General features: G+C 40.2%; 1 protein-coding gene across 2 annotated transcripts in view; it reads left to right on the top strand.

Annotated features, from left to right (window-relative positions):
* Positions 1 to 18,411, top strand: part of nim1ka (NIM1 serine/threonine protein kinase a) — a 109,791-nt gene that overhangs the window by 71,271 nt on the left and 20,109 nt on the right. For both annotated transcript variants that reach the window (XM_039758613.1, XM_039758614.1), the window contains exons 2-3: positions 11,003 to 11,528; positions 13,732 to 14,087. In XM_039758613.1, coding sequence (XP_039614547.1) covers positions 13,796 to 14,087 — 292 coding nt within the window. In that variant the 5' untranslated portion in view covers positions 11,003 to 11,528; positions 13,732 to 13,795. The remainder of the gene's footprint in view (positions 1 to 11,002; positions 11,529 to 13,731; positions 14,088 to 18,411) is intronic.

Raw genomic sequence — 18,411 nt, 5'->3', positions numbered from 1 at the left:
ATCGAAACGAAGAAGGAAATTGTGCAGAAATATGACAGTGGTGTTCGTGTGACCGATCTCACTAATATGTACAGCATGTCGAAATCCACCATCTCGACATTTTACAAAGAAAAGATTTGCATAAGGAGGCTCCTTCTAAACAATAACCACCTTCTGTTTCATTCTCGTCCTCCTCCCTTCCTGCAGCCCAAAGATGTCAAATTAAATGGTGACTACAGTATGAAATTGTTGTTTCTGGTAGGTTAGGCACTTTTTATAACTTTTTGGTTAGTACATTAGAACAATTATTGGTGTTTTGGTAAATTATGCACATTATACAACCTTTTTTTATTATGAAAAGGTTATGTAAGTGTTGCTGTGGGAGGTTCGGAGCACATTATGGGTATTTCCATTATTTCTTATGGGAAAAATAGTCTTGACTTACAACCAACTTGAGTTACAACCAGCCTTCGCAAACGAATTGAGTTCGTAAGTCAAGGGTCCACTGTATTTAGATCCTTAATTCAGTACTTTGTAGAATCATCTTTGGCCGCAATTACAACTTCATGTCTTCTTGGGAAGGCCTCTTCAAGATCTCTTGTCCTGAAGCCACTCCAGCATTGTCATGGCTGTATGCTTCTGGTCATTGTGGTGCTGAAAAGGGGATCCATCACTCTGGAGCAGGTTTCCTTTAAGGACCTCTCTGTATTTGGCTGCATTCATCCTTCCTTCAGTTCTGGCCAGGTTCACTGTCCCTACAGATGAGAAGGACCCTTATGGCATTATGCTGCCACCAATGGCCCACCATAATGCTTTACTGTAGTGACAGTATTAGGCAGGTGATGAGCAGTGCCTGGTCTTCAACAGACATAGTGCTTGGAGTTCTGCTCATCAAACCAGATAATATTTTTCCTTGTGCTGTCACAGTCTTTCAAATGCCATTTGACAAGAGTGGCTTCTGTCTAGACACTTTATTATAAAAGCCTGATAGTTGGTGTGCTGTTAAGATGGTCATCTTTCTAACTGGTTTTCCCATCTCTGCAGATGACATGTGCAACTCTGCTAGAATGACCACTGAGTACTTGGTCACCTCCTTGACCAAGGCCATTCTTGTTCATTTACTCAGTTTGGCAAGACACCCAACTCTTGGAAGAGTCCTTGTAGCTCCAAACTTCTTCCGTTTCACAACTGTGGAGGCTACAGTGTTCCTGGAAATACTCCTAGCTTTAGATGTGGTTTTGTACCCTTGCCCTGATCTGTGCTTCACTACTGTTTGATCATGAAGATCTACAGAGAATTCTTTGGACTTCATGGCTTGGTTTTTGCCCTGTCATGGCATGTGTATTATGTGACCTTTTTAGACTGTGTTTAGGCAGTTCAGTGTGGCACAGGCTCCAGTCAAGTTCTAGACACATCTCAAGGATAATTAAAGCAAAAAGGGTGCACCTGAACAGAAGAGATTTCAGCTTTTGATTTGGAATATATTTGCAAACCTTTCTTTTCTCTTTGTCATTAATGGGTTAGTAAGTATAGATTGGTGAGCAACATGGCAAATGTATACATCCATCCATCCATTTTCCAACCCACTGAATCCAAACACAGGGGTCTGCTGGAGCCAATCCCAGCTAAAACAAGGCAGGAACCAACCCTGGGCAGGGTGCCAACCCACTGCAGGACACACACAAACACCAAGCACACACTAGGGCCAATTTAGAATCGCCAGTCCATCTAACCTGCATGTCTTTGGACTGTGGGAGGAAACCCACGCAGACACGGGGAGAACATGCAAACTCCACACTGGGAGGACCCGGGAAATGAACTCGGGTCTCCTAGCTGCGAGGCAGCAGCACTACCACTGCGCCACCGTGCCGCCCCAAATATATACATTTAAAATAAATATACAGCACAAAAACTTTCTGAATCCACTGTAAGTCGGATGAATGATGACTCATATGGAAAGCTACTGTAAATTCTTTGATTTCAACAAAGCAGCAGGTGTTCTAGTGCCATTGAGGTCATTTTTAGTCATTGATGAAATTGTTTTTTTTATGAATCTTTAACTGTAATGTAGTATAATTATTGTGGCACTGTCAGTTGTATGTCATCAGGGCCGGCCAGTTTATGAAGTGACAAGTCTGTGACAACCTCTTCTCGTTGTACTCAAGTACACGAGAGACTCTGAGGAGTACAAAACCGCCCTATGAGGCCTTGCGGTTACACACAATGAAATGAAAGCCTTGTTTACCAATGTCAATAATCAGCCAGTCTGCATATAGTGGTCGTCAGCCTCGAGAGGCTGTTGTTACCGTGTATGCCTGCCAACTTCAGTAGGCCTGCGCCTGCCAGCAGCACCTGACAGCATTTGCTCTCTCTTCTCATCACAATTACAGATCACTTAACAGCTTCTTCTTATACTCAGTCCAATTTCGTTTTGTTGCTGCTACTGGCCTCTTCAGGAAGGCAAAATGAAAAAAGATTGCTAAATTAACTTGCAATTCTTGCCCTTGATTTGTTATTCTTCTTGCAAATACATTGTTCAGTGTTCACCGCTGTCACGACTCATCAGATTTAATGTGCTCATTGCTCAGGACAAGTGTCCTTCAAAATTTAAGGCTCATTTAGTGTTGTGCCACAGCTTGTCAACCTCTCATTACCAATAGGAAGGGTCAGCAAGAAACAAAAGACTTCATTCAAAGTCTGACATGTGAATGTACTGATCAAGGCATAAGCCTTAAAGCTCCAGGCTGCCATGTAAAGTGGCCTCATTCCCACACTTAGCAGGTCCAGGGCCTGTGCCCCAAACCATTTTTGTATGTTTAATTTGTCCAAACAGGCAGACATTAGTTAGAATGCTGAGGTTTTGCATGCTCAGTGTATAGACTGCTCAAAAATAGAGAATTCAGTTAAACCACCGAAAATAAGGTAAGAATATTTGTGAGGTAAGCAAGTCTGTAAGTGTCAATTCCAGAAGACTAGTAAACAAAATTTTACAGTAAATTGTCATGGAAAGTCTTGTAGGTACACTATAACTTCTTTTAACACTACAGAGACACAAAGAAAAGAAAAAAAAATATTTAGAAACAAGTTTGATGCAAAACATGGAGCACCATGAGAAATGTGCCACCTTGTTTTATAAGATTGGAGTTTTGGCAACAGTAAACAGTATGACGTCACCCATGATAAAACCACCACAATAAACAAAATGGCATTTTAGTGACATCAAATATTTTTGTCATTATATTAAATACAGTGAACGTTCCAGAATGTCAATGTGGAACATAACAGCCTCCAGCTTCCCATACTAAATCTTTTTAAATATTTGAAAAAAACTTATGTACCTTTTAAAACACACCATTCGCCTTTCTTCAGTTGTGATATTTCTTTTTATTCAAGTCATATTTTATTTGTTCATAATTCATTCTTATTGTTTGTTATTTGAATTTTGGTATACAGAAAGGAACAATAAAGGAGTGCACTGCTTCCTGATTAACTTGCTAGGTTACACTCTAGCGATCTGCCTCTCATTTTATACTCTAAAGACCGGAGAGTTAAACGTGCTGCATCCCCACGAATCCAAGAGGACAACGGACTTGCTATGCCAAGAAAGAGTTTTAGAAACACAATGGCAACATTTAAAATATGCTGTAAATAAGTGTAGACATTTTCAGTCATTTTTATTCAGTTTGAAAAATGAGCATTTTGGAAGATGTCCACCCATTTGTTCTATTTCTTAAAAGATCCACACATGAATATACACTTACGGGAGGAAAAATGACTAATTAGCAAAGGCCCATGTACAGTAAGAGCTATAAAAATGGATTCTGTGCAAGCCATGTTATTGTTGATTACATTTAACTGGTGCCTTATGGTGATCTAAACCATAAGTTAAATACTCCTTTAAGACATGGACCCCAAAACTATTCACCCAACCTCCAGCTTATAGAAACCCGATGTTACAAAGCAGAGCATGATCTTAGGTTAAGTTAGGTTAAGTTAGGTTAGGTTAATCCTAACAGTAGTCACACAGCATGATCTTAGGTCAGGGATTCACAAACAATGTGTTCTACCAACTTCTCAGGGTCCACACTAATATACAGTCAGTGCTTACTCTCAGCCGTTGTCACAGTTCATGATTTTGTACAATAGTAGACTTAATGCTTAACTGCAGCACACTACTGACACATAAATGTGATCAAAAGCCAAGTGATATGTCTACGCCAGGATTTCTCGACCTTTCATTTTGCTGTACCATATGTAGGAATTGAAATGTATTGAAGTATTGTCATTTTTTCTGTCTTGAATTGTTAAGTATTGAACTCTTATATCTAAAAGTGAGATTTTGTAACTCTCATACTGCCCACTAATATTCCATTTGGGGATTTTACTGGTGGTTTTATATTTATGCTAAATGCTTTTTTAATGAATTATTTTTGAATGTAATAACAGTAGTGTGGTTTGATAAGGAGTAAAAAAACAGAAAACATAGAATTCCATTACTTTTCTATAGTAACTGCCATCCCAAGTTGCTTTACTTGCATAGAGTTGTAATACAGTTGCTTGCGTACTTTTTTTTTTTACATTTAGCGAACTTGCTGTGTACTCAGGGTCACACGGTAAAGCACTGAAGAGGAGACCCGACAGCTGTGTGGTTTAAAGGCACTGGTCTGCAGTAAAAAAAAATGTTTCGCTCCCATCAAAAATTGTAGGCGTTCTTCATAGACTTGAGGGTGAATCCAAATCTGGCAATCATATCCAGTGTTTTTGAGATAAAGGTTTAAAATGACAAAAAAAAACACTATATTGGAGAAAAAAAAGTAACATTTATAAAATTTAGGACTCCATACCTTGTCCTGATCATCAACTCTGAAACCAAATTGAAGATGGTAGGCTTTTTTCACAAAAGGCGTAAGCAACTCTCTACAAAAATTGGCTAGTTTGTTTGTGCAAGCAAAGTAAATATTTCACTTCCACAAAAGCACAATTTTAAAAATAAAACAGCCTTCACTGGCAGACAGCTGAGGTGCTACTGAAGCTTCTAGTGTTTCATTTTGCTAGTGGGATTCCCCTCCATTTTCCTTTTATATTCTATCTACATTGATGGAAATTGTGTAAAACCAGTAACTTTTGTTGCCTTGATAAAGGAAGGGTGTATATCCAAACTTTTTAACTGGTCAAGGCAATGGATGGATCACCCAACCTTCTATATTACCATAAAAAACATTTCAACTATTCTGTCTTCTGGATAATAAAAAAGTATCTTTCTAAACTTCTCAATATAAATTCCTTGCTATTTTGAAGAAACAGGAAGAACAGGAAGAAATAAAAATACTGATTGAGAGCAAAAAATGTGTAGCGTAAATCTGATTTTGGGTTGTTTCTGCCTCAGTTAATATTTAAAAAAAGGAAGGCACCATTTTTCACCTCAAAATATATTTCAAATAATATTGAGCATGGCAAATTAATGCAGGTTCCTCTGTTTTCATTGTGCTGTATGTTACCTCAGTTATAGTTCTGCATGGGCACTTTTAAATAAATCCGGACACCACTGCAACCTCACAGCTCCAATACACAAAGTTCAAACCCTGCCCAGATACTGTCCACATGCTCTTCTTGAGTTATGTCAGTTTAATTGGAGACTGTAAGTTGGCATAGCATGGGGTACATGTGTGGCCTGTAATGGCTGGATACAATGCCCAGAGCTTATCCTTGACTTGTCCATGATGCTGCTAAGATAGTTCCTCCATGACCTTAAACTGTTCAGGTCTAAAGAAGAGAGGATCTTTTTTCTTATGTGAGTCATGTCATTATTAAGCAAGATATCATGAGTACGTAATGAGAGACCTCACAAAACAATAGAATGCAACTGAAATGACTTAGATGGCACAGATCACATTTCACATTTTAGTGTAGTTCAGAAATATGGCTAGTAAAGCAGGCACAATGAAAACTGAGTATGTTGGTGTTTGCTTGAACAGTAGTCTGTACATTTGACCTGCAGGGTTTGTAATCTTCCCTCTGCACACAAGTAAGCGCTTTATTCTGAGTAAATTAATAATGAACCACTCTTCCTTTGCCAAGAAGTAAGTGCCTGAAATACAATCCTGAACTATTCATCAGTAATATCTAGATTCGGTAAATTAAACACCATTAAAAAATGTATAAATATATATCTAAATTTCCACTGTGTATTTTTATATACAGGTATATACAGTACATACATACTCCCTCTCTCTCTCATAAATATACTCTTTATAATTATATACACATGGGATCCTCAGGTTACGACGCAGTTCCGTTCCTATAACAGTGATGTAACCCGAATTTTGGTGTAATTCGAAACACACCCTATCCTAAGTCACTTACCTATCCTAACACATTTGCAAAATTATAATCTAGAACATAAAAACACAACTAAGCCACAGAAAAAGGAAAAGGACATAAATATACTACATTGTACACTGTACTGTAGTAACAGAAAAAATGACAAAAAATTAGTGTAAAAAAATTCCTTGACCTGATATTCCTTCTGATCTGTTTACAATGTCTAATTTCACTTCCATTGTTATGACTTTCCTCTTCTTCAAAGCACTAGCATCTGAAGACTCTGACCTTCGTTTAGGAGCCATGATAAGGGTCAAAAAGTCGCCAAACCAAGCAACCAAACTAGTTCGCCAACTCTCTCACTCATATGCCGCGTTACTGTGTATTCTTCCGCCGTGCGCAACCAAACTAGTTTGCCCACATACTCTGTAAGTATGACACTAATGGCGTAAGCCGAAACACTCACGTCTCAATTTTTTTAAAAAAAAAGTTTTTATTGGAGTGAGTGTTGTAAACTCGAAACATCGTATGTCGAAACGTTGTAACCCGAAGACCCCCTGTACTAGTATATACAGTATATACAGTAATCCCTCCTCAATCACGGGGGTTGCGTTCCAGAACCCCCCCGTGATAGGTGAAAATTCAAGAAGTAGAAACCATATGTTTGTATGGTTATTTTTATATATTTTAAGCCCTTAGAAACACTCCCACACTGTTTATAAATATTTTCTGCACAGTTAAACTGTACATACTCCCTCTCTCTCTCATAAATTTGCTCTGTATAATTATATATACTGGTATATAAAGTATATACATTCTCTCTGTGTCACTCTCATATATATATATATATATATATATATAGTCACATGCGGCTGGGGGTGGAGCCCATCCAGGACGCCCGAGGGGACCAGAGGAGGGCTGGTGCCTCCTCCCGACCATGAGGGGGCGACCGCCCTGGTTTTGTTGGTGGCCTCGGGTAGGGGGCTCGGAGGCCCAACCCTGTAGGGGCCCGTGGCCAACGCCAGGCGGCGCCCCGGTGCCTGATGAATCCTGGTGTGGCAGAAGTGCTGGGGGGAAGAAGAATGCGGACACCTGGAGGGCTTCCGGGTGCGCTGCCGGCACCTCCTGCCACACGGGGGTGTGTCCAAGGACAAGTGCCGGGAAGTAGCTGGAGCCCATCCGGGGTGGTATAAAAGGGGCCGCCTCCCTGCATTCGAGAGCGGAAATCGGGTGGAAGAGGACGGAGCTGGAGAGAGGACTGGAGGTGGCCTGAAGGAAGGCATAAAGGACTGTGTGAGAGGCCCGGACTTTTGGGGAATCAGTGCTGGAGGCACTGGGTTGTGCACTGGACTTGTAAATATTGTATATAGTTGTGGTGAATAAATGGGTGTGTTGGGTGAACAAACGTTGTCCGCTTGTCTGTGTCCGGGTCCCGTTCCACAATATATACACACACACACACACACACACACACACTAGGATATAAAAAAAACATTCAAATTCTCTACAAGGCTAGCATTTACAACAAACAAAATGTTAATTAAAAAAACCAAAAAGCAACATTTAGAGGTCTCTCCATTTGGCAGTTTTTATGTTATCTGAATTGAACAGCAGACAATTGTTCCACACTTGCAGATCTACAACATTAGCTCTGTCTTTGATGAAATGGACAATTCTTGCAATGGTTTGTGATTAGTTGAGGAATAAACTGTTTCTGTTCCTCGTCCTGTCAGTATGTTATTGTACTTTTCAATGAGACCTATTCTTCTATCAGCTACATCGTTCAATACTGTCAAGCAGGCTGACAGTTCACAAAATTCGTTGAAGATTGGATCATCTGTCAATTGTTCTGGTGGTTTCTTGAGAAGCATCTGCGACCTTTCTTTGCTTTTTTCCATAAAGACATCAAAGAAGGATGTTGTTCTTTCTGCTGTCAGACCCTCCAAATTCAGCTGTTCAGGTTCATTTGTCAGCTTCAGACGTTGAGGAATGTCTGGGAATAGTGGCCACCGCAGGCTTTACACCATTTTTTCCTTTCTTTCTGCTGAGATACCATCATCGCAAAGGGCTAAAATAGAAACTCCTACTTATTACTAGAATGTTCTCGAAACTTTCACTTACTATTAGAATGTTCTAGGAACTGAACTCCACCTTAGTACTAGATTGTCCTCTGTTTAATTTTTTTTTTTGTTTACTAATCAGCCAGCCAGAGTACATGTGCAGTAACAATACAAATAACATTTTAAGAATGGAGCAACCTCTAAATGTTTCACAATTAGGCCAGAGGTTTCTCAGGTAAGCAAGCTATCCCTAATGGCATAAATAAGCCTTGTGAAGAAATGCTTTGACAAAAATCAACTCTCTTCATTGGTTTGTCGACCACCGCCATTTATAAAAAAAAACACTTGAAAGAGGAAGTGCGATTGTGAGGCAGACAAGGAAGAGAAATAACACAGTAGGCATGGTGAGGGAGATGCCTTCAAGGATGGGAAATAGAAAACCAGACAGAGTTTGAGAAGCAGGCTTTGAGGGAACGCACTTGAGAGAGGGAGCGCTGGTCAAGATACTGTAGGTTCAGACAAATGCAGATACATAGGACAGGCACTGAAAGTACACGTAGGGCAGGAGATGGCAAATGTTTTATTCTATTACCTGGCTCTATGCCCACACACCTGTACAATGTGAAGTATGACCAGAATTGTTTTGTATAAAGCAGGCTAATTTTCTTTTATTATTTTCATTTTTTAAATATTTATAATAATACATATTTCACTATTTTTACATGACCCATGCAGTTGTTGTGCAGTGGGCTAATGTATCAAAGAAGCCCTCAGGCCTCATTCCTTTAAGAGTCTACAGAAATGCATGATATTATTATAAAGAACATTCCATGTGCACAAGCACAGCCAAGGATGAGTGAAAGGACTCTAATGGACATAGTAACATTTTATTCAAATGATTTTAAATGTCTTTGAAGCACATCCGAAAATATAGTAGATCATTAAACGACTGGACAGTAAAGAATAACAATACAGTGTGTACAGATTTAGGAGCAGGAGGTTCCTGTAAGGAGTGGCACAATGGGTCTGTTTTTAATGCTGCTTCTGATGATGAATCTTGAGCTCAGCCACTGCCCATGTAAACTGTGTACATGGCCACAACTCCTCTCCAAGGCAAAATGCAAATAGATTATACCATTCATACGGGACTATCACACATAAGGATACAGATTTGGCAAAATATAGCAATAACAAAGTAGAAACTAACTAATATGAATGTAAAACAACAATATCTGTCCATCAGCTAATTGCAGAACCACAGTCAGATTGTAGAAAAGAAGTCAGACAAGCCAGGCACGCTCAGAGTCCTGGAAACTTTGACCAACAAGCTGCATCTCCCTACTGGCCATTCTAAAGCTGGACAGACCAATCTGATGAAAGGACGCTTCTACAAAAATATTCCAATGCCCCTTTATCTGAGATGACTTTTCCATAGGCAGGCAAACACCTTAGCAGTAGAGCATTGGCACCAAGTGCCACATGAGGATACCGAGAAGAGAAACAGAACAGGGGAGGGATAATAAGGGCCGGGTTATACTTGACACTACGCGAGTTGTATGCTTGTGGATGCTGCAGCTACACAATCAGTGTACTGACTATACTTGCATGCATACTTCATGTAAAGCTGGAGGATCCCACCAGGTGGCAGTGTGAGAAATCGTCATGGTGAGAAAACCACTTCCGGTTTGGCTGTATTGTGAGTTGAGGGAAGAAAGATGTTGAAGATAAAAATTCTTTGCATTCTGATGCTGTTGCAAAAGTACAAAAAAAAGATGTCAACAGAGACACAGAAGATGGTATGCAAGATCTTTAGATATATTGCGTCATTATGAAAGGGAATATGCAATGCTTGTATTGCATATGCGAGAAATGGATGAAGAAAAGCACCATGAATACTTATATATGTCAGCATTTAAGTTTGAAGATTTGCTTCACCGCATTGAACCATTCATCAAACATCAAAGCATGCACATTGATCCTGTTGGAGCTTCAATGCGGCTTGCCGCCTCACTGCGTTGTCTTGCAATGTTCAAATACCTGCTTCTTTTCTCGTCAACTTTGCACAGACATATCTGTCTCGTATTTGCTTCCAATTCGTCTTTCACGTTTCAATATCCACTTTCAAAGAGCTGGTGGTTTGATGCCAGCTGTTCTGACAGGCATATTTGTCACTATGGAGATGTTGATATTAAACAATAATTCTGACATCACTTACCAAAACTTGAACACACAAGCCACAAACATTGTTGGTGGTACAGGAATTTGTGCATGCATTGCGTTAATTTCTGATGATGTGCTCATAAGACACATCAAAAGAGTGCTGGGAATGCGTAGTAGATGTGAGCGTGAAGTATAAACTGGCCCTAACAGTTTATAAATATTGTATTACTTATATTTTATTACTAATGACTAACAACAGAGATGCAGTATGCACAGAAACATTTATGTTTCAGATATCCAAATATCTGAAGGGGTCAGATGCTAAAAAAATATACGATTATCTTGTTCATACACAACTAACATAGTATGCAGGAGGATGTGCCCTGTGCCTTTTTTTAATTGGCAACTGGCAATAAAGAAATTTAACTTTCTTCATCTCCTCACATAACAGTTCAACTTTTCTGTCTATTTTCCTCTTTTAGGTTGAAGATGGGTCTGACCATTGTTCTGAAAGTGCAAGAACTTAAAAACTGCTAAATGAAGAGGAGCTTAACTTTCCCAGCCACCTGTTGTTGTGTCTCCTTTCCTTGTGCCCATCTCTGAAACAGTAGAATTTGTGAAGAGGGAGACTGAAAGAGAAGGTGAAAAATGAAAAATGCACAAAATGCAAGCATTTTGAAGAAGAGAGTGGGACACTTCAGCCATAAGTCACCGTGAGCCTTCAACTTGACTTTACTGCATTTCTTTTATTGCAGCAATACGCTCAGCAGAACTTTAATGATCTGAAAACAGAAATTTTCAGAATATGCCCTGCATTGCTTCTTCTTACTGATGAAAGTGCTGAACAATGTCCCTGTACATTAGGATGTTTCCAAAGACTCGGAGCTGATTGCTTGAGACGCTGTAAACATAAAAAGATGTGATGTAATGCCACCTCTTATCATGGCATTTAAAGCAGTCAGTGCATTTGTGAAACCTCACATTCACATCTGGGAGAAAAGTAATCAGGTATGTAAGGAACCATTGACATGATCAAACTCTGGAGGTTTTACAGCAGCTCTCACCATTACGATTTTCATTTGACATTAGGATTACAGAGTAATGGTGTAGTAATTCTGCAATGAAAATGACAGCCATGCTGTGGGTGCCCCAGCTTTATTTTATTTTTTGTGTTCTATCACAGCATTATTCTCTTCTGATTTCATCTTCTCAATGGCTCTTCCTAGTGAGGGTTGCTACGGCAACAGACCAAATTGGTCAGTATAGACCGTATGTCTAGCTACAGATTCCAGCTCTTCCTGGGGAATTCCCAGGTGTTCCCAAGCCAACCAAGAGATATAATCCCTTAAGCCTGTCCTGGGTTTGCCACAGGGTCTCTGCCCAGTGGGATGTGCCCAGAGCAGCTTTTGGCTCTCAGGGGGAATTCTTATGACAAGCCCAACCCACCTCAACTAGCTACTCTTGATCAGGAGGTTCTCCCGAGTGTCTCACAGAGTGTCATCCCAGCCACCCTGCTACGAAACTGCATTTCTGCCGCTTGTACTCCCAATCTCATACTTTAGGTCTTTTCCCACAGTTCATGAACATAGGGGAGGGCAGGGATATAGATTACTGGTAAACCAAGAGTTTTGTGTTTAGGCTCAGTTCCCATTACACCACCATGGACCAGTACAGAATCTGCAAAACACCTGCCATGCTCCAGTCAGGTTTTCGGTCTTACGTTCCTGTTCTTCTTCCCTCTTGAAGATGATCTATAGATACTTGAACTTCTCCACTAAGGGCAATGTTCCTTCTTCAGCTGGAGAGAGGAATCCACTCTTTTCAGACAGACAACCATGACATCAGATTTGGAAGTCCCAGCTGGTTCACAATTGGGAGCAAATCCTTCAAGTGGTTCTGAAGGTCAACTTTGAAATTAGAGTAGTATAGCAATCTAGTCTAGAGTCAGTAACCTGGCAGCACTGAAAATAATAAAGCATCATTTTGTGAACTTCCATTTGACTTTATCTACTTATGGTAACACGTGGGTTTTTAGAGATTCAAGTGGATTTATACTGTGGTTCCTTTAATATTAATTTAGTTTCACTGTCCTTTTAAGATGTTAATTTTTTTCTAAACGTACCTGTGTTAGTATTAGGCTTAGGGTCCTTCCCTGGTCTATAACATTACACAGGAGAGTCTGTGAAGGCCCTTTAAAAAGCCAGACCTGGGAGGACTTCTGGTGCTATGCCCACATTCCGGAAAATCATTTCTGGGTCAACAGGAAACCCCCAAAAAACTTTAAAAGGCCACCTTGCTAGAGCTCCAGCCAACAATCCCTGTTTATCCTTCTGATAGGATTGTCTTTAGAAACTACAACTCCCAGACAACCTTTTGGTAGTCTGAATCTCCAGACTTACTTTTTTATCTTATCCCATCCTGTTGCTTAACTTGGGTTTTTAATATCTCATCTAGAGCGTATTTGGTAAAATTTGCCACACTGATGTCCTCTACAATACATGTACAATAAACATATATAAACATCTATCCATAGTTTTTCAGACGTGCCTAATCCATCTTATTGTCACAGGGGACAGAGTCTATTCCCAGCAGCATTAGGGGCAAGGGATGAACCAACAAGTCCATCATAAGGCACACTCACTCTCACCGATTTAGAGCTGCTAAGTAGCCAAAAAATATTGTAGATGCATTTAAGGTGAAAGTTGGAGTAACCATAAGAAAGCCAAAGTAAATGTGGGAAATGGACAGTGACTGGCCCAGAATTTGAACTTTGGTCTTGAGCTGTGTGGATGTAGCACTAACAAATGAGTTGCCATGTCACGTTTTAGTTAATGCACTCTGTCTAAACATAGTAACACTTATTAATCGTTCTACACTTTTAATCACAGTTGCTTAACATGTTAAGTGTTCTCTGTTCTTTTTGTATGCTTAGTCAGTAGTTATACAGATGGTAATTTTCACTCTTTAATTAATACTTTTTATTAACATGCCAAAAAATAACCTCAGAAAATGAATATGTTCCATGTTGTTTGCGTAAAAAAATTATTAAATAGCTAATTTTTGGAGTACTGTAAATGAGATTATTCAGTAATTATAAATCTTAAATATTGTTTCCTTTATTGGTCAAAAATAATTTAGCCTAGGTTTAGTTTAGATTTTTTTGCTGACCTTTATTGTTACCAAAATATTTCTTTCCAATTGTGGTGTTCAGGAAATCCAAAAGCTACATTCATTTCATGTGTAAAGAAGGATGAAAAGCTAGGAGCGTGCGGAGAATGACTGCAGTCTACCTGAATGGAGGAGGTCTGGGTAGCCAGCGATACGCACGATGGAGTCGGCAGGACAGCGGCGAGGACTACCTACGTGCCGAGTGCTACACAGAAGAAGAAGGAGGCATGCAGCGGCGGCTCACCCCTTTCGAGAGGCTGACTTTGGACATGTCCCAGGATGAGAAAGTAGTGAAGGAGCTCACCCTTGGCAAAAGAATTGGCTTCTACCGGGTGCGTGGTGAAATTGGAAGTGGCAACTTTTCCCAGGTCAAGCTTGGAATCCATTGTCTTACTAAAGGTAAGAGCACTGAATTCTTTTCTCTTTGGTCCTTTTGTCTGCTTCCTGACATAAATGGAAAACAGAGGGCAGCTTTTGTGCGATTGATTTATTTTTGCCTACATTTTAGGAGAATTTATGTATCTTAAGTTTGGAGGATGCCATCTCACAGTGGCCAAATGATGAGCACTGATGGCCAACTCTACGAGGATTGGTCCCTACGTTGTGCCTAATTTGTCCAGATCCTCACAACTCATGCTGTATTAAATAGGTTCAGTAAATGGATGGATGGACCCTCTACCGTGACTGAGCAAAGGCCCTGAGCAACAAAAACGTTCAGAAATCCCGGTGAATGTTCAAGGATTTTCCTCAAGCATGCTTCTTTTTATACTGTAATATACAGTACTAGCTGAAGCCCGCCGTAGCATACGGCGGTGTAAGAATAGGAATGGAAGACGGTGAGAAAGGAATTCAGTACAACAAAGTCTTAGGAAACCACCATTGCAATATATCAAAAATAGCATTTGCCAATGGTCGAGAGAGTACCTTCCTGTAGCAGGCTACGGAAAACATAGACATACCTGTATATAGATAGACGCCGCATTCACTGTGTTGCTCAGTCGACACGATAAGTCAGCGCGTCCCCCCTACTGCGAGTGGTAAAAGTGCCATTTAAACTAATACAGGTAGACATGGAAACCGGGTTTTCTGATGAAAAAACAATAACGTTTTAAACAGTATCGTTTACATACAACAGATTTTGGCAAATCGTTTACATGCAATTATTTATATCCATTTATACACTAATAATGGCAATTATTAAATAATAATAATAATTATTATTATTATTAAATAATTCCTCCCGTATAAGTAACATTTCTCAGAATGCTTTCTTCCATCTCCGAAACATTTCTAGACTTCGTCCTGTTCTTACACAACACAATACTAAAGTATTGGTTAAAGTATTGGTTAATGCCCGAGTCACCTCACGTATAGATTACTGTAATGGTATTCTATCTGTCATCCCACAAAAACGTATCCATCGCTTACAATTTATTCAAAATTCAAAATTCTGCTGCCAGGATAATAACCTGCTGTTCTAAATCCACTGAACATACTACACCTGTTCTATCTCAACTTCACTGGCTCCCTGTTAACTACAGAATACAATACAAAATACTGCTCTTAACATTTAAAGCTCTCCACAACCTCACTGATCTCCTACAGACTGGCACTTGTCTCGCTCACTCTGGTTCTCATCTGCAGCTGTACTTTCTGTACCACACATCAAACTCTGTGCTATGGGAGCTCGAGTGTCTCTCATAGTGCTCCTTAACTCGGAAATTCTCTTCTCTCTCATATACATCAGCTCGATTCAATAACACATTTTAAAACTACCCTCAAAACTTATCTTTTCAAACTGGCATACCAGTTGTGAATTTTGCACTGTTACTGCCAGTTATCTTTGTTTGTTTGCTAATTATTGCTGTTTGATCGAGAGCGACGGTGGACGCAGAAGTAGGCGGGGCTCTGTCGTGTGTATCCCATGGTCTTAGAGTTGGTCGGCGGGGCTCTGTGAGTTGGCGGGCGTGGCTCTCTGTCTTCCGTGCGCTTTCTGTCTTGCTTGCCCTTAGTTAGAGTTGGCGGGCGGGCTTTGGTGGGTGTGTCTCTCTGTCTTGCTTGCCCTTAGTTAGAGTTGGCGGGCAGGGCTCTGTCGAGCGTATCTCATGGTCTTAGAGTTGGTGGGCGGGGCTCTGTGAGTTGACGGGCGTGGCTCTCTGTCTTGCGTGCACTTTCTGTCTTGTTTGCCCTTAGTTAGAGTTGGTGGTCGGGGCTCTGTCGAGCGTATCTTTAGGTCTTAGAGTTGGCGGGTGGTCTTGCTTGCGCTCACTGTCTCGCGTGCCCTTAGTGAATTATATATATAGATATTGCTAGTAGAGCGGGAAAAAGTATGAAATAGGCTTTTTTATAATCATATCTACAATATGTACAGTGGTGTGAAAAAGTATTTGCCCCCTTCCTGATTTCTTATTCTTTTGCATGTTTGTCACACAAAATGTTTCTGATCATCAAACACATTTAACCATTAGTCAAATATAACACAAGTAAACACAAAATGCAGTTTTTAAATGATGGTTTTGATTATTTAGGGAGAAAAAAAAATCCAAACCTACATGGCCCTGTGTGAAAAAGTAATTGCCCCTGAACCTAATAACTGGTTGGGCCACCCTTAGCAGCAATAACTGCAATCAAGCGCTTATGATAACTTGCAATGAGTCTTTTACAGCGCTCTGGAGGAATTTTGGCCCACTCATCTTTGCAGAATTGTTGTAATTCAGCTTTATTTGAGGGTTTTCTAGCATGAACCGCCTTTTTAAGGTCATGCCATAGCATCTCAATTGGATTCAGGTCAGGACTTTGACTAGGCCACTCCAAAGTCTTCATTTTGTTTTTCTTCAGCCATTCAGAGGTGGATTTGCTGGTGTGTTTTGGGTCATTGTCCTGTTGCAGCACCCAAGATCGCTTCAGCTTGAGTTGACGAACAGATGGCCGGACATTCTCCTTCAGGATTTTTTGGTAGACAGTAGAATTCATGGTTCCATCTATCACAGCAAGCCTTCCTGGTCCTGAAGCAGCAAAACAACCCCAGACCATCACACTACCACCACCATATTTTACTGTTGGTATGATGTTCTTTTTCTGAAATGCTGTGTTCCTTTTACGCCAGATGTAACGGACATTTGCTTTCCAAAAGTTCAACTTTTGTCTCATCAGTCCACAAGGTATTTTCCCAAAAGTCTTGGCAATCATTGAGATGTTTCTTAGCAAAATTGAGACGAGCCCTAATGTTCTTTTTGCTTAACAGTGGTTTGCATCTTGGAAATCTGTCATGCAGGCCGTTTTTGCCCAGTCTCTTTCTTATGGTGGAGTCGTGAACACTGACCTTAATTGAGGCAAGTGAGGCCTGCAGTTCTTTAGACGTTGTCCTGGGGTCTTTGTGACCTCTCGGATGAGTCGCCTCTGCGCTCTTGGGGTAATTTTGGTCGGCCAGCCACTCCTGGGAAGGTTCACCACTGTTCCATGTTTTTGCCATTTGTGGATAATGGCTCTCACTGTGGTTCGCTGGAGTCCCAAAGCTTTAGAAATGGCTTTATAACCTTAACCAGACTGATAGATCTCAATTACTTCTGTTCTCATTTGTTCCTGAATTTCTTTGGATCTTGGCATGATGTCTAGCTTTTGAGGTGCTTTTGGTCTACTTCTCTGTGTCAGGCAGCTCCTATTTAAGTGATTTCTTGATTGAAACAGGTGTGGCAGTAATCAGGCCTGGGGGTGGCTACGGAAGTTGAACTCAGGTGTGATACACCACAGTTAGGTTATTTTTTAACAAGGGGCAATTACTTTTTCACACAGGGCCATGTAGGTTTGGATTTTTTCTCCCTAAATAATAAAACCATCATTTAAAAACTGCATTTTGTGTTTACTTGTGTTATATTTGACTAATGGTTAAATGTGTTTGATGATCAGAAACATTTTGTGTGACAAACATGCAAAAGAATAAGAAATCAGGAAGGGGGCAAATACTTTTTCACACCACTGTATTATATTTTGTTAATTATTGGATACATTATGCTGAAAAAAGAACAAATGTAAACAATTGCTATTTAATTATGATGTGGTGTGTAGTTGCTAAGAAAATGATTACCCATCCATCACTGAAGCCACTTCATTTGCCTCAAGATTACAGAAGTTGAATCCTATCATGGCAACATTACCACAAGGAAAAACAACTGTAAATGTAGTGCCCATCTGTCACCAGGCACACACCCACTTGGCACTGGCCAGTACGACTTGGCAATAAGACCCAGCACACCCACGACTTTGGGATTTGAATGCCCAGAAAAAAATGAGCCCAGACAAACCTGTGGTGCAGGATTTGAACCCAGAAGCCTGGAACTACAGTATGAGGCACCAGCATTTATAACTGTGCCACTAATACAGGTGATGAAAGGTGTGAATTATTATTTTTATTTGCTTTTGTGTATAAGAAAACTGATGTGAAGAATGCAAGCCAAGTGTGGTGAAATGTGAACAGTGCATTGCATGTTTCCTTTTTCTTCCAAAGGCTGTTCCATAATTAATTAACCTCCTCTCTACTCCATATGTTGCCCCCATGTGCGCTCTGCTTTGCTTTTTAATTAAAGGAATGCTTAAAAAAACACCTTGTCAGCAGCGATGTCAAAATGCGACTTAATCTCTAGCTCTCCACAGAAGAGACAGCATAGTACAGTGTTACAGGAGTTTAATCTGCATTTTGAATTTCTGGAAGCTTTGCAGCAATTGA

This window comes from Polypterus senegalus, chromosome 7, assembly GCF_016835505.1.
Source record: "Polypterus senegalus isolate Bchr_013 chromosome 7, ASM1683550v1, whole genome shotgun sequence".
In the NCBI taxonomy this organism is placed as follows: domain Eukaryota; kingdom Metazoa; phylum Chordata; class Cladistia; order Polypteriformes; family Polypteridae; genus Polypterus; species Polypterus senegalus.
Note: the sequence above shows the minus strand (reverse complement) of the source record. Positions and strands in the feature narration are given on the sequence as shown.